At 36.6% G+C, this 27,012-nt stretch overlaps 1 protein-coding gene across 1 annotated transcript in view; it reads right to left on the minus strand.

Moving 5' to 3' along the window:
* Positions 1 to 4,772: 4,772 nt before the first annotated feature.
* The window catches only part of LOC126248544 (protein piccolo-like), a 77,157-nt gene continuing 54,917 nt past the window's right edge, over positions 4,773 to 27,012 (minus strand). Inside the window, exons 5-6 of the mRNA XM_049949605.1 lie at positions 19,169 to 19,277; positions 4,773 to 5,037 (exon numbers count right to left, since the gene is read on the minus strand). Coding sequence (XP_049805562.1) covers positions 5,028 to 5,037; positions 19,169 to 19,277 — 119 coding nt within the window. The 3' untranslated portion in view covers positions 4,773 to 5,027. The remainder of the gene's footprint in view (positions 5,038 to 19,168; positions 19,278 to 27,012) is intronic.

Genomic DNA, 27,012 nt, shown 5'->3' on the forward strand with positions numbered 1-27,012 from the left:
ACATTATTCTTGAAAGGGATAAATGTTTGGATTTCAAATCAGCTTCAGCACATACATCAAAAGACAATTATTGTCCATGAGACTTGCAAATAGCCAAGGGAATAAAGTTAGAAGATTCATCAAGCAGTTTGCAAATGATGCTGTTGCATATAAGGAAGCCACAACATATAAAAATCTCAGTGAATTGCACAATGACATACAGAGGATTGACACTTGATGCATGGATTGACAATTACTGCACAAGATAAACAAAGAGACAATATCAACAAACAGACTCCAGGAAGACTCATTAATTGACTATATGATTGCCAACCAATTATTGGAAACAGTTCACCCATTAAATATTTAGGGGTTGCATATGGACCACTTTAAAATGGAATAACCACTTATTACAGTAAAAGCAGATATCAGCTTAAGATTCAGTGCAAGAAACCAGGAGCAATGTAATTCACTCATGATGGAGGTAGTTTACAGCACCAGATTCTTGGGTATTGCCAGTCAGTGACTCTCAGCAAGTAGAACTAATAGATAAGTCACAGATGATTCAAAACGTGAGCATATTTTGTCACTGATTCATTCAGTAAGTGTAAGCATGTCACGGAAATACTCTTCCAAATCCAGAAGCAGAAGCTACAACACAATTGTAGTTCATCATGAAATCAATTGCTGTTACAATTCCAAAACCATGCACTCCACAAAGAGTCATGAAAAATGGTTCTTTCTCACACATTTGTCTTATGAAATCAAAAAATCAAAATTTCTTCCCATGCATTTGCAAATGGAACAGAAAAGGGGGAAATGTTAGTGATGCATGCAGTACTGATGCTGCATATCATTTGATAACTTCTGGAGGGCAAATAGGAGTGAGACTGTTGAAAACAGTATGGAGGATAGAAACAGACACACAGTAAGAGAAGGAATCCATAAAGAATTGTGAGCTGAGTAAACCAAGTCTAAAAATAAAACTACAGTGAGATGAAAAAAATAATGTAAGGTGTAGAAGATATCAGAAAATAGGTAGGACATATCTGAATATCAGAGACTAAAAACAGTGATATGTGGAGCTGTCTGTAAATGGTCTTTGTCCAACAGTTGATGGCAAATGGCTGATGATGATGATGACAGACATCTCAAATAAAATGAAGTGTGCAAGAGACATTATTGAACTGTTATTACTAATCTACTAAGATTTAGAGCATACATTTCTTTGAACTAAAATGCTATTTTGATTTAATGTCTTATACTGGGCATAACATAATTAATGGCATAAATGAATACAGTTGAATGTACACAATACTAGAAGCAAAAAGGTCTTAGTAAACATGGGCTCCAAAAAAGTATATCTTAAGAATTATGAGCAGTTCTTTATCTCTGATACTGTGAAACAAATCTCTTCTATTGCAAGCTCTCTGCTTTCCATATTTTGGGAGGAAGTAATATGGACCAAAACAAGAAAAACATGTACAGTAAACACAGGCTCTAAAGTGCATACCCTAAGAGCTGTGAGCACTTGTTCACCTGCGATACTGTAGAACACACTTCTTCTATTGAATAAGTGCACATAGCATTTAAAGTACACACTTTAAAGCCAACATTCTTACCAGTCAGTTTATTCTTGTTTAGGTCCATACTATCTCCTCCCAAAATGTGAAAAGTAGAGAGCTTGCAGAAGAAGAAATTTGTTTCATAGTACTGAAGATTAAGTGCTCGTAGTTCTTATGGTATGCATTTTAGAGCACACTTTTCCAAGTTTGTTAGCCAGAACATTGAGGATTATAAAATATACTTTTTCAAAATGTACCCAGACAATTCAAGGTTAGGCCTATACTGCAGCAGATGTATGACCTGGAAAGCATTTTACTATATTCATTCTGTTTACGTATAGTGCAAAAATTACTACAGAAACAAAGCCTGTCACTGTTATAAGAATTACTGACACACTTATCCACAATGCACTAACCACTGCATGGCTTACTGAACAGAGTGTATTGGGTGTGTTAAGTCTGTAACCACATTAATTAGTAAATTCTGTGAAGTGCAAACATGCAAATTGTTAATATTGCATGACCTACTGTTTATAGAGATTTCATGTACACTTCAATCTGAAGAGAAAATCTAAAAGTTAGTAAATTTTCTCAGTTCTTGTATTTATGCCATGTGCTTATAGTAAGTATTAGTAACAGACATACTGACATGATAGTGAGAAAAGTTTCTTCATGCTGAAATGTGATAAAAAGAATTTTACATTAGGCATCCATTAAAAATTTGGTTGTAGGATGAGAACAAACCTCCAATTAGAAAATCAAATTTATATTAGCATTACAAAAGAGTACATTTTAATCCCAAGGTGAAGAGTTCAAAGTAAATATGAGAATGGCATGTGAATTAAACCTCGCTGGCAATTACTGCTGATTAAAAGCTCTCAAGGTTGCAACCAGCAGGGTACTGTTGAAAAACTTTGACTTCAGGATGAATGACATACTCATCATTTTATGATGAAGACTTCACCAGATGAGTATGGTGCTCATAGAAATATCACAGTATTCAACACTACCATCTTATTGCAGATTTTCATTAGATTTAAGAGTGACATTTAAAATGAGACCAGAAACTATTTTTTTTCAAGTGTCTTATGAAATTCAAATACCCTAAAGAAGGATGTGTAAATCTCTGGATTAACAGATAATTGAGATCAGACTGAATGTTCCTAATGAATAAGATAAAAATCATCATGAAGATACATTATTTGAATTTTATTATGAATTAAAACTAACATAGGATGACAGTGTCACTATAAGAAATTACATTTTGTATGAGAAAGTGACATTTCGCAGTTGTGGAGCACTGATGTATAACTATCAAATTTGGTATAAAAGAAAGGTGCACAAATTCTTGGGGTATTAGTACAATATCTCAAAGGTAAATATTTTTTTCGCACACTCAGATGAAATATTTTAGATTTAAACTGTATACATTGCAGTCCCTGTCATGGGATATTATTATTATGTGATGTTGGCTAATGCCTCAGGTTTAAGAGCATTCTTATAAAATCTTCTTTAAGGAATAGGAAGAGATTTCACCATATTTACATGACAAACTACATACATGCCTGAATATGGATGTATCAAACAAGGGATCAGATATGCCACAAAAAAGAAAGAGAAATCATTAAATGGTCACTACAATCATAAGATGTGACTTTGTATGATTATTCACTATGTGGTAGCCCAAACAATCTGATATACATATCACTTTTACCATGTGTTGCACCAGAGCCCAAGGATGAAACTTTGAAAGCCACATCTGGCTTCAATCTTAATACTAAAAGAATTCTCTTAACATGCAGGCAGCTACTCTCAAATTTTGGTTCCAGTGTTTCCCTTCACAATGCTGTACAGCTGCAATCTGTAATTGTCACACAATAAATCATTTAAACAGTTTCCTGAATTTATGTACACCTTTATAATATGAGAATGAATGGATTCCCTTTAATTCTGAAAGGGGCATGTATATTATGGAACTCAGAAACGGGTGATACATTACACTGAAATTCCAGTTCAGTCTTTTTATAGTTTCTCAGAGGTAGGAATTTCATCTTGCTGAGTGCATGTCTGTTGTGTATTTAAAAGCAGCAGCTAGATATTTAAAAAAGTAACACCAAACTATAATTGACCAATGAAGCCAGCGAATGTCTGAAATTGGCTGTTTCAAATATGCTACACTAGTGGCTACATGCTTTGGAAAAATCTAAATAAAACAGCTAAACAATATGTAAATGCCATATTTTATAAAGAAAAACAGTTCTGTTAAGGAATAAATATAGAATTTTGTCATGCATGAACAAGTATTAAATGAACCTGACAATATCATCACTGTAAATTGTATCCAGAACGTCACTGTGATGAGTATCTGATACTCTCTTTAGTTGAATATGGTATCAAAATTCTTTAAGAAGAGAAGAAACTAACAGGAATATAGGAAGTATTGCAACAACCTGTATGTGAATGTTGCCCTATTGTGTTATAATTCTGTTTGTTGACATAAGATAGCAAGCAGACACATCATAGACAACTGGAGTGTTAAAAATTATCCAGTAGCACAATAAAAATTTGTGTTCATTAGTGATAGCTGTCAGTTGATCGAGCAGGGTGGCTACACTAGCTAGCAAATCTCAGGAAAATTTATGGTACAGATTAGCTTAAAAATTCACCAAAAATATTCTCTGAGCAACAGGATGTATCATTTGTTGTCTTTTGTATGATAGGCTAAAATATTTCCTGTTTATTAAATGTTTTGTCATTATATGTGTTGCAAAGAAGCACCTGTTTTAAGAAAATAATGAAACTTAAATATTTTATAGCATCTCATATCACTACTCTTTTTTGCATTCTAGCACCCCCAAAAGATATGACTCCTATTTCTTATTTATTAGGACATTAATTGATTTTAGTCTGTTGTAATACTTAAAGGCTTTTCAAGATTATAAGTTACATTTTTGAAGCTACCTATTTTCATCAATTACATCTTAAATCAAACTCCTTATAAAATTCTAATTTAATATCATTTTTATGTTTTCATGAAACAAATGTATAAGAATCAGTTCACATTTAGTACTTATTCTCTATCTAGGATTACATTTTAGTTATTAAAGTAAGAAATGCAAAAATATTCAGTTTGTACTTTTAGGGAGTCAATGCATATTTTGTAATACATGATAAATCTTAGGTGATATGCCAGATATGATATAATCATCCACAGTGACATGTGCCTCTAATTACTTTTTATCACTGGAAGAACACATTAATTGAATTTATCTCACAAACCAGTCATATTTCAATAAGGGAATCTAAATGGCTGTGAACCACATTCAAAAGTGTTACATCACATTCATGATAAATTTATCAAGTAATAAGATACAGGTAATTCAGCAATGCTGGCTAAGAATAATTTGGATGAGTTGCGAGGTGAAGGCTGGAGTGTCATCAAGAATTAGCATTTTCCAGAATTCATTCCATTCACATCTTGAGTCAAATGTTGCTGAAACAGAAGTATCAAACATACCAAAAACTTGATATAACACAAAGTAATATTTTTATACATTACTGCATCAGACACAATTATGAACAGTGACCTCAGTGCAGTGTATAATAAAATTCATTGTTTCTCTCCCTTTGAAGAAACTACATAATCAATGAGAGTAACTTGTGGAGTAGTGTTCTCACAAGGTGAGAGAGTGAGGGAGTGAAAAGAAAACATGGTGGAAGATTGACTGGAACAGAGACAGAAAAGCTGCAAGACAATAGAACAGGTTATATCCTCACATGAGGCCATGAGAGAGAAGGGATAAGTATGAAAACTTTCACATGTAGTGGTAGGAAAGTAGTTTGGGAAGATCTGTAGAGAAACCATGGAAAACAAGTGAAGAAGAGGAAGGCAATGAAGAGGAAGAGGAGAGACAATAAGGAGGAGAGAGAAAAGAAAAGGAAAACTAGGGAACAGACAATGTTTAGAAATAGTAAAATGTTTTGTGGAAGAGACTGATTGAAGTAAATAGTAAAATATAAAAACAACAACAAAAATGGGAAATACAAAACAGGTGCAAGAAGAAGATGAGATGTTTACATAATTAACTTATAAATAAAAGTACTTTTTATGTACTTTGTTTCACTTGCATTGACTTTTTTAAACAGCCTTAAGAGTACATCAATAAAGAAGTTAAATATATAAATAAAGGGTGATATTGGAAAATAACAAGGAGGCCTTGGATCATTTGAAGGATCAGTCTCTACAGAAATGACAATGGATGCTATAATTTAAATAATATCATTCTCCCCTTTTGTCTGAAATAAGCTGTATCAAAAGAAAAAAAATCACTCCGGAAACCTATAAAATTATGATGACTTGTCAGAAATTACCTTCAGGAGGCAGAAAATAGTTCTGTCAGGCACATCATGACAGTGCCCTACCTTTTGGGACTATTAAGTCCTTCAGTATGGAAGAGAGAAAGATAAGAGGATAAGTTGGAGAAGGTTAAAAGGAAAGGGCAAGTCACTCATACCCCAAGTAATTCACATTAAAAATCTGATGTCAACTCTATGAGGTGAAATTAAAAATGGAATTTCTCTGTGCATGAAACAAATAGTTAAATAAGTATTTTTTTCTTTTTCCTTTCTCCCTATTTTTTTCATCAGACTTTATTAAGGGTTGTGGAATCTAAATGAAGTTGATATGGCTGTGTATGGTAATACTTAAGTATAGTGCACAGAGAACCTATAGGAGTTAGAGGTGTAACACTTAGTTAAATAAACTATACATTGATCTTGTCAAAAGCAGGGAAATGATTTCTTCTTTTCCGTTTTATCCACCCTGGGTCATCACAATATCCTGTTCTCCAGGTTCTCTGTGAACTCAGTGATTACATAATCTGTTGCAAAGTAATGTTATGGTCTGTTGTTCTTGGCTGCTGATGTGCCACTCTTTGCTGTGCATGAGTGGTCCTCACTAAATCATCCCCAAGCCAAACAGTTTAGTACTCCCCTGTTGTGAATTGTTCTCATTGTACTATCAGTGATCAACATAGCCATCAAATATAGTTTTAATAATCATACTTATCATTCAAGTATAATGGTAACAATCAGTGAGATTAAGAAACAAAAGTTCCATCTATATGAATGCATCGTCAGATCTACTTCACCACTTGTACATGCTTGCATCCAATTTTTCAGACTTTAACCAAGAGAAGAAGCAATAAATGAGAATGGAAATTTTGAGTTTATGAACACCATTGCTTGAGTTAGTAGAAATAGGCTCCTTTCAACATAAAAAGAGACACAGCTCACCAGTTTTCTGCTATAAAAAATACACAAAAGGTTATAAATTTCTGGGTGTCTACTGTCTAAGTTGATATGAACTTTAATTGGAAAAATAGTATTAATACATTCTCATTACAAAAGAAACTGCTGGAAAACTTATTAAGAAAATGTAAAGGCCACTCATGCATCCATAAGTTGGCCCATGTCTGAAGTGTACATAAATTTTTAGTCAGTTCCTAGTGGTAGATCTGTTAGATCTTCTGGGAAAATTCTAGTCATATGTTAAGTGCCTGAAACTGTTACAAACTTTTTATGAAACACTTTTCCCAGTCACACCTGTTTCACAGTAGAAAAACTGAAATGAAATAACTAAATAACAGTGTTAAAACCGATGTTGAGTTCAACCTAATGGATAAAATAACGTATAATTATGTCTGTCTGAAGAACATATTGACAAGATGTTTTTATTTTGTAGGATGCCCAGTGCTCCAGTGCAACTCTCCAAGACCAAGAACATTCCAGTAGAAAGGGAAATGACACCATTGGAAAATATGCAAGCTTATTTATAGTCAGTGCAAATGTGCAGTGCCTTAGGATGAAACTTTATACATTATCATTCTTTGTCAACAATGTAAGACCCAGTGTATTATGCATATGTGAACACTTACTAGCCCAACCAGAAACAAGACACTACAGATGTATTACATGTTTGGGAATGGCAAATGCATAGTGTAGAGAAACTGCTATCCATAGTGGCATGTCTGTGTATCCAAACAGTAAACTCAGTGCTAATAAAATTGACTTAAGTAGCTTGTTCTGTATAGACTTGGACCTAGAATTGGATGCATTGAGGCTGCCACATGCTAGCTTTATTGTTGTTTCTGTGTATCTTTTCCCAGATGCCAATTTTGAAAATTCTGTCAAAGAATTGAAAAGCTGCCTATGTCATCTAGTGCACTTAGGAACAAAATTTGCCTTATATGGAGACTTCAGTATTCATATCAGGAAAGATGTTGATAAAGAGAGAGCTTTTATGAAGTTAATAAACAGTTATGAACTATTTGCAGTGAATCATCTACAAACAAGAGAAATTCTTTGCCTTGACACAATTGTCACAAATCTAAATAGTTGTGACTATGAAGTAAGTGTAGCTGACCCTAAGTTTGCATATCATAGTGTAGTGATCATGAATTTATGAACTAACTCTGTGAATACACAAAAAAATTCCAAGCTGGTATTCAAATTAAGTGTTGACGGATAAGGTTATTACAAAGAAAAGTTTATATACTTTTAAAAATATAGCTTCTTCTATAGATTGGCGCCAAGTATTTGAACAACTGGCACCAAATAATGCATTTAGTTCTATGTTCCATACCCTTAAAGTTAATTTTGATGAAAATGTTTCCACTAAAACTCAACAAATGTCCAAAATTGCCAACTCAAAATACATAGAGAAAACTGTCATAGTAAAAAGGTTGTATATCAAACAATGGAAACTCCAGGTTGGAATATCAATAATATAAGGAGAAAGATAGATTGCTACTTTCTGTAAAGATGTCATGTTAAGTTGAAGACAGGTACAACTGAAAGACATTTACTCATTAGCTTTTGGTCACAGCCTTCATCAGAAAAAGGAATGAATATGCATGTGTACCCCTTTCTGATGAAGGCTGTGACCAAAAGTTAATGTGTGAGTGTCTTTTAGTTGTGTCTGTCTGCAACTTAAGAGGGCATATACCCCTAGACTAGCTAAAGTACAATGCACTGTGTAGTGTTACAGAGCATGTATCAAGTATTTCAATACTGAATCATATATGGGGTAGTAGGACACCTGTTGTTGTGGATCAGAATCCTTGCTAAAAGAGTGCATGTTCAGCTGTCAGCAAATAAAAATCTTATATTGTCCATCAGCTGTTGGCCCTGCTGACTGTGTTGCCAAGTCTACACTGGACTAATGGCCAAGCTGTCTGCCTATCTATTTCTGTAGCTAGTCTGCAACACCATGCCATACTGTTTGCTGCCACCCATTTGAGTGGCCTAGAGTGTCCAGCATGATGCCACCCTCACCTGGACAGCATCACCTCATTGCTATCTGTGGTTGTGTGGCTAACCTATTTCACTTGTCAGGCGTGTACAGTCTTGACAACAATTTGCAGCTGTGTTCCATCTGCTGCCCATTCAATAGAACACCCCATTTGTGCTTACTCAGCCCAAGGCTCTGGCTTCAGTGCAGGGGGCCACACCCTCCTCAACAATGTGACAGCTTGCTGTCACCAATAGGTCTACACCCCTCACATACACGTTGCTGCTGACACCCAACACATGTTGCACTGGACTGTGCCGTGTCTCATTGCCTCACCAGATTGTAAGTTCTGTAACTGCTTTGTGTTTCTGCCAGTAAGCCACTACTGAGAGACATTGACAACATGCCACATTTTTATTTAAGAATTTTTTGTCATTGTTTTGACTGTAATTTTTAGAGATAGTTAATGTGTGGGCTGCAAATAAACACAGTAAAATTAGGAATTTTGCTATTTCACCCATTCAGTAGGGCTATTGGGTTGTATATGCTTTACAAAGAGCCTTAAATAATAGAACACTTTATTTTATAAGATTTGTGGTTAAGACAGCACATTTATATTGTATTTTGAAGACTTTTACTACACTGGCCATTTTGTTATCTATAAGTAATATGAGGAATAAGGGGCAAGATACTGTCGGTGAACTGCATCATTTTTAGGTTAAAGAATAAATATATGTCTGTTAAATATTATTTTTTAAGTTGAGTGTTGAGTAGAGTGCTAAAATAATCTGCAGGACCTTGCAGCTTGCAAGATGTCAATTAGCATCCACAGAGTGTTCAAGCTGTTCATAGCATTTTCTTCTGTCTCGTTTTTGTGTCACAACCCACACTATCTCTTTCATCTTTCCTGTTAGCACCATTTCTGTGGGCCACTGGTGAGCATAGATTGTCCTCCTTGAACAGACATAAGGTACCATCAGATGGGGTAAACTGGCCCACTTTTTCATCTTTTTTGACACATTAATATCTGATAAGTTGATAGATAGCTGGTAATTGCAACATAATATTTTCTTTAGTATCTATGTCTCATGGTAAACCAACAAACCACGTGTTGGCAAGGCTGATTCAGATATACTGAAGAAGTTTTGCAGGGAAGCCCTTTCACATCCTCAATAGGGTCTTGCTCTCTCCCACTACGATTTCCATATTTTTGGAGCCCTGAAGAAAGACATTCATGGCTATCGATTTACTGTGGATGAAGAGATGGATGCCTGGGCACAATCATGGTCCTGTAGACAAGGGCAAATATTTTTCTGTGAAGCTATTGAGTATCTTGTCACAGTGGGAAATTTGTATTAACAGTTACACAGATTACTTGTAAAGCAACAAGCAGTTTACTTATTTCATTCCATGCATCTCATTTTCATTTGTTGCCACTTATACACACATCAAAAAAAGTTTTGCATCACCTCGGTTCCAAGAGTTCCAGAACTTGTACAGAAAATTGGAATAGAGATCAATGTAGACACCATTTCCGCCCTTTTTATTGCTCATGAAAACCACACATTGCATGTTGTACCACCATACAGTGAGACCTCCAGATGTGGTGGTCCATATTGCTGTGCACACTGGTATCTCTAATACCCAGCAGAATGTCCTCTTGCATTGATGCAAGCCTGTATTTGTCATGGCATACTATCCACAAGTTCATCAAGGCAATGTTGGTCCAGATTGTCCCACTCTATGACGATTTGGCATAGATCAGTCAGAGTGGATGGTGGTTCACACTGTCCATAAACAGCCCTTTTCAATCTATCCCAGGTATGTTCAGTAGGGTTCATGTCTGGAGAACATGCTGCCCACATTAGTCAAGCAATGTCGTTATCCTGAATGAAGTAATTCACAAGATGTGCGTGATGGGGCCGTGAATTGTCATCCTTGAAGATGAATGCCTTGCCAATATGCTGCTGATATGGTTGCACTATCGGTCAGAGGGTGGCCTCCATGTATCATACAGCCATTGCAGCGCATACCATGACCACCAGCTGCGTACATTGGCCCCACATAATGCCACCCCAAAACAGTAGGAAACCTCCACCTTGCTGCACTCGTTGGACGGAGTGTCTAAGGCGTTCAGCCTGACTCGGTTGCCTCCAAACACGTCTCCGATGAGTGTCTGGATGAAGGCATATGTGACACTCATCGGTGAAGAGAACATGATGCCAGTCCAGAGCGGTCCATTCGACATGTTGTTGGGCCCATCTGTACCATGCTGCATGGTGTTGTGGTTGCAAAGATGGACCTTGCCATGCATGTCAGGAGTGAAGTTGCACATCATGCAGCCTATTGCACACACTTTGAGTCATAACACGACATCCTGTGGCTGCACGAAAAGCATTACTCAACTTGGTGGCATTGCTGTCAGAGTTCCTCTGAGCCATAATCCATTGGTAGTGGTCATCCACTGCAGTAGTAGCCCTTGGGCAGCCTGAGCTAGGCATGTCATCGACAGTTCCTGTCTCTCTGTATCTCCTCCATGTCCGAACAACATTGCTTTGGTTCACTCCGAGACGCCTAGACACGTCCCTAGTTGAGAGCCTTTCCTGGCCCAAAGTAACAATGCAGAAGTGAGCAAACCATGGTATTAACTGTCTAGGCATGGTTGAACTATAGACAACATGAGCTGTGTACCTCCGTCCTGGTGGAATGACTGGAAGTGAACAGCTGTCGAACCCCCTCCGTCTAATAGGTGCTGCTCATGCATGATTGTTTACATCTTTGGGTGGGGTTAGTGACATCTCTGAACAGTCAAAGTGACTGTATCTGTGATACAATATGCACAGTCAACGTCTGTCTTCGGGAGTTCTGGGAGCTGGGGTGATGCAAAACTTTTTTTGATGTGTGTATTTAACATATTGTTGCTAAAGTTCAGTGAATAATTTATTTCCAAAAATTGTAGTAAATAACTAAAATTTAACAAGATAAAATGAACAAGGAAAATCCTGATTTGTTTATTTTTATTAGGTCAATCATTTCAAAAATATAACACAATTTAAAAGTTAACAGAATTGATTATACAAAGCTGTCCACTTAAGAAACAGAAGATAGGTTTCTTTTAGAGACTTTTTGGACTGGCTTATTTTGTGCAACATCCTCTCAGTATTACATCTTCCTAGGATCAGTTATGGATGTTAAACAGTGACTTCTTTTTTTCTCTTGCTGATCTAAGGCTGCCTCTCCTACTAGATAAACTTCATTTTTGTTCATTGGTAAGCATCCAAGAAGGTTTTGCATGTTTAGTGAGACAGTTCCACTTTTTAAACCTGGACATAAGGTTTTGGATCACAGTCTCTTTTAGGTAGTTTGTCAGTTCATTTAGCAGCACAAGAAACAGCTGTCAGACTGACAGAAAAAAATTCTCATCAAAACAGTATGAAATTTATATGTACTGTCAGGTAACAAAATAAATAAAATTGAGCCTAAAATTGTTGAGGCAAAAGTTACTGCAAAATATGGAATAATGTCACCTCATTGTGAAATATAGTCTTTATTTCTTATGAAAATGAATAATTCAGAATTACTTGTCTTACGATCCAATCTAAACAAATGAAGCAATAACAAAAACTTGAATTTGAATACCACTAATGTGCCTTGACTAACAGACTTGTCACATAAGTGCTGCTGCAGCAGCAGATTTGTGAGCTACAAAAAAAAGTGAAAAAGCAACATACCTAATGGTGCTATCTTTCATTTAAGGCAAGAAACATGGATATTCATTGACATATATATGGAACTGTGTGGCAGAGAACCTTTTTTGCCCTCTGAGCCAATGTTACCTGCCATGAGCCAATATCACTCCAGTTGGTGGTAGCTTTTGAATAGCAGTATTTGTTTCCTGTCATCAGTTGTGACCACTTAAGCTAGATGACTGATTTTTTTTATCATTGATTTTAGTGAAATATTTCACATGTTTAGCCACTTCAGATTTACATTTTAAAAATATGTATTTTTTCCATTGTAAATAGTTATCTTTCAATAAAATTGATTGAGATCACTTGTGTGGGGCCTATTATTGTTGATTTTAAGCTTTTTTTGTAGAAGGGCAGACTATAAATTTTTCTAACGGTCCAGTTCTGGCATAAGCTTTTCTTCTCCTTCCTTAAAATTAAATTCAGACTATTTAAAAATCTTTTTGACATGGGCAAGATTTTATATATGAGTCTACAACAGAATGGAGGTATAATCAAAATTAAAGCTTAGAACTTTATTCTACAATTAAATTCAATTTAAAAATCATGCTGTTTCATTACAAATGTTTTCAGTATTCCTTGAATCAATAATCATGGGTTTTATGAAAAGGATAGATTGCTACTCAACATATAGTGGAGATACTGAGTTGCAAAGAAGCACAACAAAAAATCTGTCAAACAAAGAAGCTTTGGGCCAATAAAGCCTTTATCGAGATTAGACAAAACACATGCACACACACACACACACACACACACACACACACACACACACACACACACACACACACAAGCAAATGCAACTCACACACACATGACCAGATTCTCTAGCTGCTGAGGTCAGACTGGCTGCGGTTGACAGAGACTGCGGTCATGTGTGTGTGAGTTACGTTAGCATGAGTGTGTGTTTGTATGTTGTCTAATTCTCATGAAGGCCTTTTTGGCTGAAAGGTTACTTGTTTGACAGTCTTTTTGTCATGTCTATCTGCGACTCAGCATCTCCACTATATGCTGAGTTGCAATATATCCTTTTCATAATATTGTCATTTTTCCTTCCTGGACTTCTTTTGTTAAGTCATGAATTTTCATCTACACTGCTGGCAATTAAAATAACATTATGGAAGCTGAATACAACAAATGTGAGACTTGTATGAAGTGTGCTAGATGTTTCGATATGCATACGATTAGCATTTCAGCACGTCTGCACAAGGTAGATAGAACTGATGCCATCTACATACTATGTATAAGAAAATATTACACTTCTCATTCAGAAATCACTGTTGAATGTTGAGTTTTTGTGAGAAAATGTGTTATGCCTTGCTTAACAAAGAGAAACATCTACAAAGAAGTACCACAATTTGACATCAGAGGATCATGGGTTATTGAGACTGTATTTAATCATCCTGCAATTTTGCTGATTGCATTGTTCAGGACATGCAAATATGGAATCAGTGGGTCTGGGAGAGCCATATTCAGTGCCATTCAGTGCCAGACATAACATCTGCTCAGCCGTACCTGCTTATACAGACATGCCACATACCTTGAGTCTAAAAAGTCAAGTGTACTGCACTTTGAATGTTTGAATGATACCATTGAATTACTGGAGCAATAACATCATCAGTCATGTCAGTCATGTGGGGCCTGAGAGGGGGCAGTCAAATGGGAGGTGCCTCAGGGGTCAGTGTTGGGGCCACTTCTGATCCTTATTTATATAAATGATATGCCCTCTAGTATTAGGGATAAGTCTAAAATATTTCTGTTTGCTGATGACACTAGCATGGTAGTAAAGGATGTTGTGTGCAACAATGGCTCAGTTTCAAATAGTGCAGTTCATGACATAACTTCATGGCTTGTAGAAAAAAAACTAACACTACATCACAGTACGGCTCAGAAAATTTGATGTTTTAATTTCACAGAATGGGAATATGATTAGTGAATCTGGACAGTTCAAATTTCTAGGCGTTCAGGTAGATGGTAAACTGTCATGGAAAGCCCATGTTCAGGATCTTGTTCAAATACATAATGCTGCCATTTTTACTATCCAATTGGTATCTGAAGTAAGTGATTGTTTGACACAAAAATTACTCTACTTTGCTTATTTTCATTCATTATGTTGTATGGTGTATGGTGTTATATTTTGGAGTAATGATTCCCATTTCAGAAGGATATTTTTGGATCAGAAATTGGGTGTTCGTGTGCCTTTTGTTGAGCCCTTTTCACTAGTCTGGGTATTTTGACATTGCCCTTTCAATAAATATTTTCTTTACTGTCATATCTTGTTAACAATATCAGCTTATTCCCAAGAATTAGCAGCTTTCACTCAGTTAATACTTGGCAGAAATCCAATATTCATTTGGATCACACTTCCTTAATTCTTGTGGAGAAAAATTTGCAGTATACTGCAGCATCCATTTTCAATAAGCTACCAGAAGAATTCAAAAATCTTAGCAATAATCCATGCACTTTCAAATTGAAACTGAAGTGTTTCCTCATGGGTCAATCCTTCTATTCTGCTGAGGAGTTCCTTGAAAAATTACGCTAGTTTGTATGTTATATTGTTAATTGCATTTACATAAACTTATGGCTTGACTTTTTTTGGATTGATAAACATTTTACTTTATGTGTTATTACTTTTAAACTGTAATTTCATGTACTGTCATGTTCCATGACCTTGGAGATTTGCTCCTCAGTTTGGTGCTACAGAACTAGATGTGAAAATAAATAAATAAATGTTTACACAATGATTGGAGGATGTCTAAAAGAATTTGTAACTCATTACAGAGACAAGTGTAGTATTGTATCCAACTGCATGGGGGGCACATGGAAAACCTCAATTAACAGGTTGAGGTTTATAGTAACTTGTAGCATGTAACATGGTGAATTAGTATTATATTTTTTGTTAAAGTGGACCATGAATGAAATTTTTGCCCAATGTAATATAAAAGATTACATTTCAAAAACATTTTTACTAAGACAATAGAAACTTCTGTTTCTAAATGGAAACCCAAAATATTCCATACACAAACAACAGTATGAGAAATCACAATAATAATGGCATTGGTTGCATTGCAATAAGTCAATTACAGTCTGAGAAACTGGAACACGAAATTGACGTGTGAAATGAACAAAATTTCCCATGACACAAGCATGACCTGCATGTTGCTTGTAATCATGATGTGATGCAACAAATGCTATACAGGTATGTATACTGTCAGTACGTGGCCTGGGAAATATAGAGTGTCCAGTCACCCGCAATGAAAACAGTGACTTTGGTTTACTAGTATGTGCTTTATTGAACTTTTCGACAGGACTACAATGGACATAATTTTAATGTAATACTGACAACTACTGATCAAAGTAAACAAAATTAATGGCTGTCAAAGGGTTGCACAGAGGGATACATGTTATTTTTGTATGTAGTTGTACATCAGTTATACAGTGGTAAATGCCATGTACAGGATGTGTCGAACATCTTTAATGACTGTTAGATAATTGAACCATTGCAGATGATGGAATGCATACACAAGTAATACCAACAAAACAAACATACATCTTCTCTGTAATACACAAAATGTATGCCAGTGTGCAATCACATGTCTCACAGCTGAAATGCTACAACGTATGTTTGAAGAGTGCCATTTGCTTGGCAACATGCTGAGCATGCTCCATCATGGACCCACCCATGGTTGTCACTGTTTGTGGTGTTATTGCAGCATATGCAGCAGTAATATGGACTTTCATGTTGGCCATTGTTGTTGGGACCTGCTCATACACCACATCTTTCACATGACCCCGAGTAAAAAGTCCATGGGGGTGAGCTCCAGCAACCAAACTGGAAATCCCTGAATCGGACAGCCCCATTTAGTCCATCAATGTGAAACCACTCATACTGTCACCCATTAAGAGTGCTATCAATGAAATATGGGACAATGGTGTAGTGTCCTACAATACCACACCATACATTGACACTCCACTGATGGTGATGTTCTACCTGGTGAATCCAGTGTGGCTTGTCTGGCGACCAGTAGTGCATATTGTGTAAGTTGGCATTCACATGGTTTGTAAATGTAGGTTTATCGATAAGTAGTACCCTAAGCACAAAGTCTTGGTCTTGCCGCAGAATCCACTGACAGTATTCCAGGCAATGTGAACACCATTGACATGGAGGCCTTTATGTAGTGCCGTATGATGTGGGTGGTATCTATGCCTGTGCAGAAAATGCATCATGCATGTTCAAGGGATTTCCATCTGTCTCTCCATTTCAGGAATACTTGCATGATGGTTTATTGCAATGGCTGCCAGAACAGCTACCTCTACTGCTTCATGTATTACACCTCAACTCTGGATACGTATTTGTGGAGGCATCCACCCTGTCCCACGAAGGCAGGGTGGGTTGGATGATGTCTATTAGGGTACTGCTGGGCATACACCTGTGCCACACATGTGCCATTTTGGTGATATTATCCATACAGTAATATCATGTTAACCAGTTCATGATTTATGAATACCATGTCGAGTGTCTAGAACGGATGGACAGGTAAATCAATATCATGATTACAACAGTGACACCAATTACAGGGTACAGTACACTGGTGCTGTGTACCTGTACATACTTCCACACAGAACAACCTGCTTTGTAATGAGCCATTCCTGTACACAACTGCAGAGGCAAAGTGTTGTCCTGGGTGGTGTAACGGGGCAGTGTAAACTGGCCAGTGCTGTTCCCTAGTTAGTACATAGGTAAATACAGTATTCACAAAGGACTTCATTATGTACATATCAATGTTTGTGGCAGCAATCCCTATTATAACTTTTAGCCCTCATGCTAACAGTGAAAGTAAGAATATGCATCAGTCACATCACGATTACGAGCAATGTACAGGTCACTCTTGCATGACGGAAGAAAAGAGAGAGAGAGAGTGGTGTTGGGGGGGTGGGGGGAGGGAGAGGTGGGAGAGGTTGGTTGGAAGGGTTCCAAGGACACTCTGAACAGCTTATGTAACTATAGAATCTTTCCTATTAACATATTTATTTTCCAGCTGACATGTATAACTTGTATCATTTTACCATCGTTACTGCAACATTGCTATTTCCCACTTCTAACTAGTCATGGAAAATTCTGGGAACCTATAATTAGTTGTCTTGCGAATTAACCACATAACTGTTCAATGTGTAAATAATCATCTTGGTACTGTCACCTTTTGAAAACGTTAACTGAGACTTTGACACTATGCATTTGTGCTCAGATTGCTAATAAGTTAGTTACACATAACATATTTTAAAATTAAAAAAAATTACTCCCTTGCTTGAAAACAGGTGGAACATTAGCATATTTCAGCTCAGAAATGTTTAAGTGATTAATAGCTAGTAGCACAAACAATTTTAAATGCAACTAAATCCACAGTCTTGCTGGCTGGAGAAATTTTAATTTCCATTGAGGAAGAGAGGTGGTGTTGTCTAGCTTCTGATCATCAGGGTTTAGCATAGTGCCTTGCATTACCATCCAAATGCTCCCTAGCATGTGACTAAGTAAGAGTGTGAGAGAATGGTGATTCATCTATTCTGAGTGGGACAAAAGCTCAGTAGCCTCCTTCATCCTATTCAAGACTTCAAGATAAGTAAGCCACCAGGTTCTCTCTTTGCCCTCCTTTCATACAAAACAACACAAACACAATGTTAAATTACAAAAGTACTCATCACAGCCATTCATATGATACAGGTTATTCATCAGTCACTTCATAACTGGTGAGACAATGGTAACAGCAAATTGCCTCCACTACGACCTATCCCAGAACAGCAGTGCAGAATTCCTAGAGTAACTCCAATGATGTTTTTCTGGCTATTGGTCATACTTTGGCCATAATCACTCTTGCTTTTAAAGATGTTGTGGTGGACACTACGTCTGCTTGCAATGATATACAAATCTATGGTGAAATTCAGTATGCATTTCCAAATTTTGTTATTAGAAAAAGCTACGTTAAGTGATAATCTCACAGGATATTTCTACAGATGTGCTTCTTTTGTTTCATTATGCTTATATTTTCATTCACAATCTGGGAGGTATAATTCCAACCAAAGGAATTATTTCTGCTACATATTGTATATCAATGACAGAAGATTCAATGAATTTAGATAGCTCCTAATGATGAATGGATCACAAAATTAAAAATGTTATACTCAGTTAAATAGTAACCATTAGCCAAGTTTCCGCAGCCTATATCCTATAATGCAGACCACTATCAATAAAAATTAATGTGATAAAATTGGTGTGAAAACATAAATTAGCAGTGATGAGAGTCTGGAAGTAAAAGAAAATAAATATTTACCAGAGCACATTGATGCAGGAGAGAGGTATCTTCCTTGAGGTGCATGAACATGTTTAGCCATGTCTAATGTCAATATGTGTAAAGTTAACAATGAATCATTAGAGAAACAGATAGATTTTTTTAAATGTGTGAGACTACAGTTACTAGAGAAATTTCAGAATTATGTGTAGCATCCAATATTCAGACATATACAGACAAACAAATGAGATGAAATAAACTTTTTTACTATTTGAAAATGAATTTCTGCTGAACTTTGCTCACCTTTTCACCACAATTTCAATCTCACCCTCTGTATGTGAAATGAGTCTTTGCACTTCTTCAAAAGTTTTGCCTGTCAATGGAACACCATTCCATTCAAGTATTTGATCACCTGAAATTCAGATATCACATAAATAAAGTGTTTGGACCATCAAAATACTGCAGTAAATCAAGAGATCATTAACAATTTCACACTTCACAAACTAATTAACTTGTAAAAATGAAATAATTTTTTTGAATGGGGCCTCCATCATGAGTTGCATGCACCATGACCACCACAGAAGTATTAATAACAAAAGGAGGGTCAACATTGGTTGTTGGAGTAGAAATGTTTATTTCTGTTGCAAATCAATTTCAGTCACTGCATGAGCATCATTAGTTCTAGTATTAAAGCCCTGTGGACTCATAATTACAAGCAGTAAAACTGCAGCATCTGCAGATATCAATGAAGAGTTCTTGTCAGACTACAGGTACAAATGCAACAGGGCTAGCTGCTTTTGCCTCTAGCCTGTTCTGTAGTAGAAGTTTGACATATTTTCTTATTGTGTTTGTAAATACTGGCATTGACTTCATATGTGCTGCACTTTTTTCTGAAATTACAAAAATTACTCTGGAAAATTAAGGTTTTTCCAAACAGAAAAACATGGTCCAAAGTACAAAATGGTCATCTACCTAGGAGTAAATGTTTTATTGAAATTGAACAATATAACAATCAAGGAAATCTTTTCAATACTGTATTTAATTGTCTGACCATTACATTATTACTATAGTACACACTAATAATCAGCAACTGAAATCAAATTAAACAGAATTATTATCACAAACCAGTAACAAGTTAAATACCTTTTGATACTGAAGCTATTGGAAATTAACATAAATTTCCATTTTAAAGACTGATGAAATTGTTAAGACATTAATAAAACTCATTTACTTTGTAAAGATTCCATCTTCCATGGTAAAAGACCTTCTTCTGTTCTGAGGCACAAGATGGCGCATGACTAAGTATGGATTAAAGGTTGAAACATTGCATAACAAGTTCTAAAAATATGTAGAATTGTACTTGTCATGAAATTACATAGCTGAAGATTTAACAATATATTCCAAATAGCTTTAATATATTATAAATCATTCAAATGTGCAGCACTCAAATTATTTACAAATGCTGTACAAAAGATAACCTCATATCTGGCAACATAAAAACTGTAGAAAATGACGTAAACTGCTTCTAGCAGTCTCTAGTGTGCATTTCTTCTTGTGATTTTAAACCCAGCTACTAAAGTACTGACAAACAAAAATTATGTGTTATATGAATGTCCCAATGCAGCTGATATCAGTTATCCTTTCCATTTCCTTTCCTTTATCCTCCTTTCTGCCTTCAATTTACAAACATCATATGTTCCTAGGTATACTATCTTCTAGGTTCAACCACCTCACCTACTATTTACACTATAATAAACTGACTAGACCAAATGTTAGGCACCTCTTAAAAGAGCACACTGATCGCTTTCTAATGCAGCAGGTGATGCATCAGGTGACCATGTGACCCTCTGTTACTGACAGAGGTCAAGATAATGCTGTGGTGTCTATGTGCCAGTTGGTGGTATTTGACCAGAGCAGTAGAATGGGTCAATGTGTGGGCTGTGACACATAGTTGCATATTGAATGAAGTTGTTCAATTTTATGGTGTCTCAATGCAGGTTATCCAACATGTCTACAAGGAATTGCATACCACTCAGAGCCATATACCATGCCATAACAACATTGGTCATAAAAAGATCTCAGATCCCAAGTGACAGTTACTGGACCATTGACCATTGTCAATTGCAATTTGTTTGTAACCAACAGGGATTGCTGCTGTCATTGAGTGCTGGTCAATTTTCACAATTTTTCAAATGGAAAAAACAAAACAAACTGAATGCAGTAGACATTTGGAGTTTAGTACCTTCCAAACAGCCATTGCTCATTGTGACACATAAAGTTGCATGTATTCAATAACCAAAAACTAGGCAGTAGCTGATTGGAGGCATGTAGCAGGGCCTGGTGAGTTGCTATTTTGCTTCTTTTAAAATGACACGTTGTATTGTGTAGTCAGCTTGCAGGATGTGGAGAGAGTAGTTCAGGCCAAAAATGGTTCTGTGATGTTTTGGTGGTGTTTCTCATACTATGATTCAGGCCAACATTCTTAGGTTACCATGAATATGGACCAGGAAGTTTATTTCAACACTGTTGATGAACATTGTTACGGAGATGATACATAAACTCCAGTGGAAGACTCTGCAGGAGAGACGCTCAGTAGCTTGGTACGGGCTTTTGTTGAAGTTTCGAGAACATACCTTCACCGAGGAGTCAAGCAGTATATTGCTCCCTCCTACATATATCTCGCAAAGAGACCATGAGGATAAAATCAGAGAGATTAGAGCCAACACAGAGGTATACAGACAATCCTTCTTTCCATGAACAATACAAGACTAGAATAGAAGGGAGAACTGATAGGAGGTACTCAAGGTACCCTCCACCACACACGGTCAGGTGGCTTGCGGAGTATGGATGTAGATGTAGATGTAGAAAAAGTGTGGCCATTTCTTCTACATGTTCATGAAATGTGTGCTGTGGAGAATTCCCTCTTTCAAGATGGTGACATCTACAGGATATGTTCATATGGGCGTACGCATACATTCCTTGTTTGGAATCCATACAAGCACCCTATGACACCTCCACTGTCCTGCTAAATCACACCATTCATCCCACATAAGCAGATGAAAAGCAGCAATCAACAGTCCTATAATTTGGTAGTTCATTGAGTGGCTTAATGTGTGTATGGTATACACGAAGAAACTTGTGAGCTCTCTTCCTCATCCAATTGAAACCATTGGCAAGGCTAGATGCAGTGTCATATGGTATTACCACAATGCCCATGGGCTGACTAATGTTTTGCAAGATGTGCTTAGTTAGGGGAAAGTTTTAGCAATTTTAAAATTAATTTGCTACTCACTGTAAAGATGATACATTGAGTTACATACAGGTAGAACAAAAAGACTGTTATAAACTGAGCTTTCAGCTAAAGACTTCTTCAGATATGAAAGGAAAACACACAAACAAACAGGAACACCTCACCCACACACAAATGCTATATCTCCAGATGCTCTGGCCAGACTGTAAATGGTGCACTGAACAAAAGCAGCAAACTGGAGTGGGGCAGGAAATGGGGAGGGATAGAGGGTATGGCTGGGTGGAGAGAAGACAACTGTGCGGCAGAGTGTGCAGGTACTAGAATGTGTCTGGACAAAGCTGCAACAAAGTACAGCATAAGGAAGTTGGGAGAATGGAGAGAGAGAGAGAGAGGGGGGGGGGGAGGACAAAGACAGAAAAAGGAGCAGAGAGAGGAAAAGACCAGTGAGTTCATAGGCAGAGAGCAGCACTCAGTGGGGGTGAACAGACCTGAAATGGGAAGAAGTGACAGAACAGAGGGAGTGTAAACTTTTGGATGGAGGGCGTAGTGACAGTAGGCTTGAGTTGTAAGGATAACAGAATTGTGCAGATAGGAGCTGTCTTTACAGCACATTCTCCACTTCTGAAACTACCCCAACTTCAGCCTGCAGTAAATTGCCACCACCCTTACCCTCCGCCCTCTGTCTTATCACCTCCTTCCAGTTCATGTTCCCTTACCCTCGTCATGCACCCACTCTGCTCCCCTCTTTGCTCCTCCCCCCTCCCCCTTTCTTGTCATCCCTCTGCCTTCCCTGCACAACTCCAGATAGCTGCTTTCATACAACGCGTTAATTGCAGTCTAGCCAGAAAAGCCAAAGGCAGGGGTCACTCGTGCATGGTCTGTGACTGCTTGTGTGAATGTCTGTGTGATTTCTTTTCTTTTTTGAAGAAGGCTCTGACTGAAAGCTCAATGTGTAACAATTATTCTTGTTGTACCTATCTGCATCTCAACATGTCATCTTTAAGGTGAGTAGCAGTCTGTCTTTTTCATAATATTGCTGATATTTCAACCTGGACTTTCCATTGCTTAAAAATTAATTTGATAGCTTAAGAGATTTAGGAACCAAGTTCAAATGCTATTACACAAAATGTGGTTATATACAGCTCATGTGACCTGCTTATCAACTTATTATACTCTGTATTTCAAACAGGAAAAAGTGAAAGATGCCACAAAAGTTACATTCTTAACTGGATGGAATGTGTTCAATATACCCAAACATTTATGAAAATTGCAAAAATCATAAAGAATGGCTAATCTTATTCCTTACTTGAAATATGTGTAGAACTGGTTCCCAGCAGTAACTCATTATGATTGTGAAAAGTTGATATTCATATTGGTCAGCAATGACCTCCCTTTGAAACAAAACAAGTAGAATAGGTCCACTTGGTCTGATATGAGTTCTGATCTAAATACTATTTATTGTTTTTACTGCTCTCTTTTATGTAATTGATATATGAGGGTGTGCTAATAAGTAATGCCTCCTAATTTCAATGCAAAAATACCTGAAGTTTCTGAAATAAAATGAATGTTATTAACATTCTACATCTTTACTCTTTCTGTATACATATTTGCAGCCCCCTGCCAATAGATGTCTCTATATTGTGGCATGTAACATGGCAGTATGTAACTTAGCTGTGTCAGTGCATGAGAAACAGCATGCTGTAATCAAGTTTCGAATTCGAAGAGTTCATCCTTACATGGAGCACTCTCTCTTCAGAATGACAGTGCAAAACCACAAACAAGTGTTGCAAAATCTGCAACCTTGGGCTCACTGTCATTGATCATTCACCACCACAGAGCCCTAAGTTGGCCCCATCCAAGTGTCATTTGTTTCCAAGACTTAAAGAATGCATCCAGGGACTTTGCTTTGTTAGTGATGAAATGGTGCAAGCAGAGGTGTGGTTGTGTCCCCATTAACAAAGTCAAATATTTTAACTGTTGCCTGCTTGGCTAATAATAACTATGTCATTGTCGATATGCCTCAAACTACTATGGGCAATGAAACAGCAAGAATGAATAGCTTCACTTTGTCAGACACAAATCCTAATATAAATACTATTTTTTTCTTTTTCTTATAAAATCTGTAAACCATTCATACATGAAATATTAAAAATCTTTAAGCTGTATTTTTAAAGTACTTTTAGTTCAGTGTATCACCTAGTATATGATGGTGGCAATGATATTAATATTTTCCATATGTATTTTTCATAAGAGTATTTTTAACATTAGAGATTCAGAGGCACCACATGGTTCTTAAACTTCAGAAATGAACTTCAGAATTCACATACCTCATTTTAAAACACAGTTTGTGTCCTTTGTAAAGAAAATTTTCTTATCTTTCAAACTTTTATAATTCAGGTAATATCACTATTAAAAGATGTTGATGTTATTATAAAAACAGATTAAAATATAACCATGTTGTAGCTCTAATTTTTCCTTATCTAAAAATGTATATTATTGCTTAAAAAACTTAGTTAATGAAATATGCCTAGTATAAGATTTTAATTTCTAATACATTCTCAGTTGATTTTACTAGAAAATGAAGAGAAATAAACACACTTAAAAGTTTTCTGCTGAAAATATATCCTAAAATTAACACCATTTATGGAATATACAATCAAATAACTTAATTGTCAGATGTATACAACTATTGCCTACCATTTCTATTTTTTTATGACTAAATAATTAATAGCTCCATATTTTAACATTTTGTAAGATACATGTATTGATTGTAATTTAAATATCAGCAGTGTCATCTTAGTTATTTTGAGTTATTACTAGAACCTATCTGTGCATAAGTAAAACTAGAAAGAGGACATCATAGGAGCATTGTGGTTGTTTTTGTGGACTATAGTCTGAAGACTGCTTTGATGCAGCTCTATGAACTATTCTATATTGTACAAGCCTCTTCATCTCTGAATAATTACTACAGCTTCTATTAATTTGAAATTATTTACAGCATTCATTCCTTGGTCTCCTTCTACAATTTTAATCTTCCTGTCCCCAACACTTCCTTCCAATACCAAACTGACAATTCCTTGATGCCTCAGGATGTGTCCTATCAAATGGTCTCTATTTTTTTAGTAAAGTTGTGCCATAAATTTCATTTATCACCAATCTGATTCAGTAACTCCTCATTAGTTATTTGATCTACCTATATAGTCTTCTGCATCTTTCTGAGGCATCACATTTCAAAAGCATATTTTCTCTTCCTTTTTGTACTGTTTATTGTCCACATTAACAAAACTGATCTTCTCATTTTACTGTTTTATTTCTTAATCTAATTCACTCACCATATTTTACATCTGTTGATGTTCATCTTGTACCTACTTTTCAAGGCACTTGCCATTTTGTTCAACTGTTCTCACAAGTTCTGTGCTGTCTGTGAGAGAATTACAATGCCATTGAAAAACCTCAATGTTTTTATTTCTTCTGCCCTATATATAATTCCCTCAACATACAGGCTAAATAAACCTATCTCACTCCTTTGTAGTCACTGCTTCCCTTTCCCATCATTCGAGTCATATCACTGCAATATAGTTCCTGCACAAGTTGTAGATAATCTTTCACTCCCTGTATTTTATCTGTGCCAGCTTCAGAATTTCAAAGGGTGCAGTCCAGTCAACAATGTCAATAGCTTTCTCTAAATCTGCAAGTGCTACAAACACAGGTTTACCTTTCTTTCAACTGTCTTCTAAGGTATGTCTAAGGTATGTCATAGAGTCTAGAATTACCCATGGTTCCATCCACTTTATGACTGAGCAAGATATCCAGAAATGGCAGTCACCCTTCTCCACATCCTCCATAATTTGGATATTCTTGTGGATTGAATTCAGATGCTGAAAAAATCATGACAGTTCTTCTTCACTGTGCGGCTGTATTACAAAAGTATCATCTACATGTCACCAAAAGACTTTTGGTTTAAGTTCAGCAAATCCAGTGCCCTCTTCTTCCATAAAACAATTTGCTACCAGAGGGGATAGAGGACTACCCATGCCAACACTGTCAATTTGCTCAAAATATTCGCTGTTGAATAAAAAGTAAGTTCAGGATAGGCGATGATGAAATAGTGCTGTTAAACTGACTTTGAATTTATTGCTGATGAGTAACAATGAATCCATGAGAGGGACTTAAGTGAAGAGTGGGGTGACATCAAAGCAATCTGATTCATTGTCTTTAAATGACTGCAGTCTATTAATAAACTCAACAGAGTTGTGAATATAATGCAAGCACTTACCCACAAAATGTCTCAGTAGAGAAACAAGGTGTCTAGCTAAGTCATACACTATGTGATGAAAAGAATCCAGACACTTGGCTGAAAATGACTTACAAGTTTGTGGCGCCCTCCATCAGTAGCGCTGGAATCCAATATGGTGTTGGTGCACCCTTAGCCTTGATGACTGCTTCCACTCTTGCAGGCATATGTTCAATTGGGTGCTGGAAGGTTTCTTGGGGAATGGCAGTCCATTCTTAACAGAGTGTTGCACTGAGAAGAGGTATTGATGTCACTCAGTGAGGCCTGGCACGAAGTTGGTGGTACAAAGCATCCCAAAGGTGTTCTACAGGATTCAGGTCAGGACTTTGTGCAGGCTAGTCCATTACAGGGATTTATTGACATGTAACCACTCTGCCACAGGCCATACATTATGAACAGGTGCTTGATCATGTTGAAAGATGCAGTTACCATCCCCAAATCTCTCTTCAACAATAGGAAGCAAGAAAATGTTTAAAACATCAATGTAGGCCTGTGCTGTGATAGTGACACACAAAACAACAAGAAGTGAAAACTGTCTCCATGAAAAACATGATCTCACCATAACACCATTACCTCCGAATTTTACTGTTGACGCTACATACG

Source organism: Schistocerca nitens, chromosome 3 (assembly GCF_023898315.1).
Source record: "Schistocerca nitens isolate TAMUIC-IGC-003100 chromosome 3, iqSchNite1.1, whole genome shotgun sequence".
Lineage (NCBI taxonomy): Eukaryota > Metazoa > Arthropoda > Insecta > Orthoptera > Acrididae > Schistocerca > Schistocerca nitens.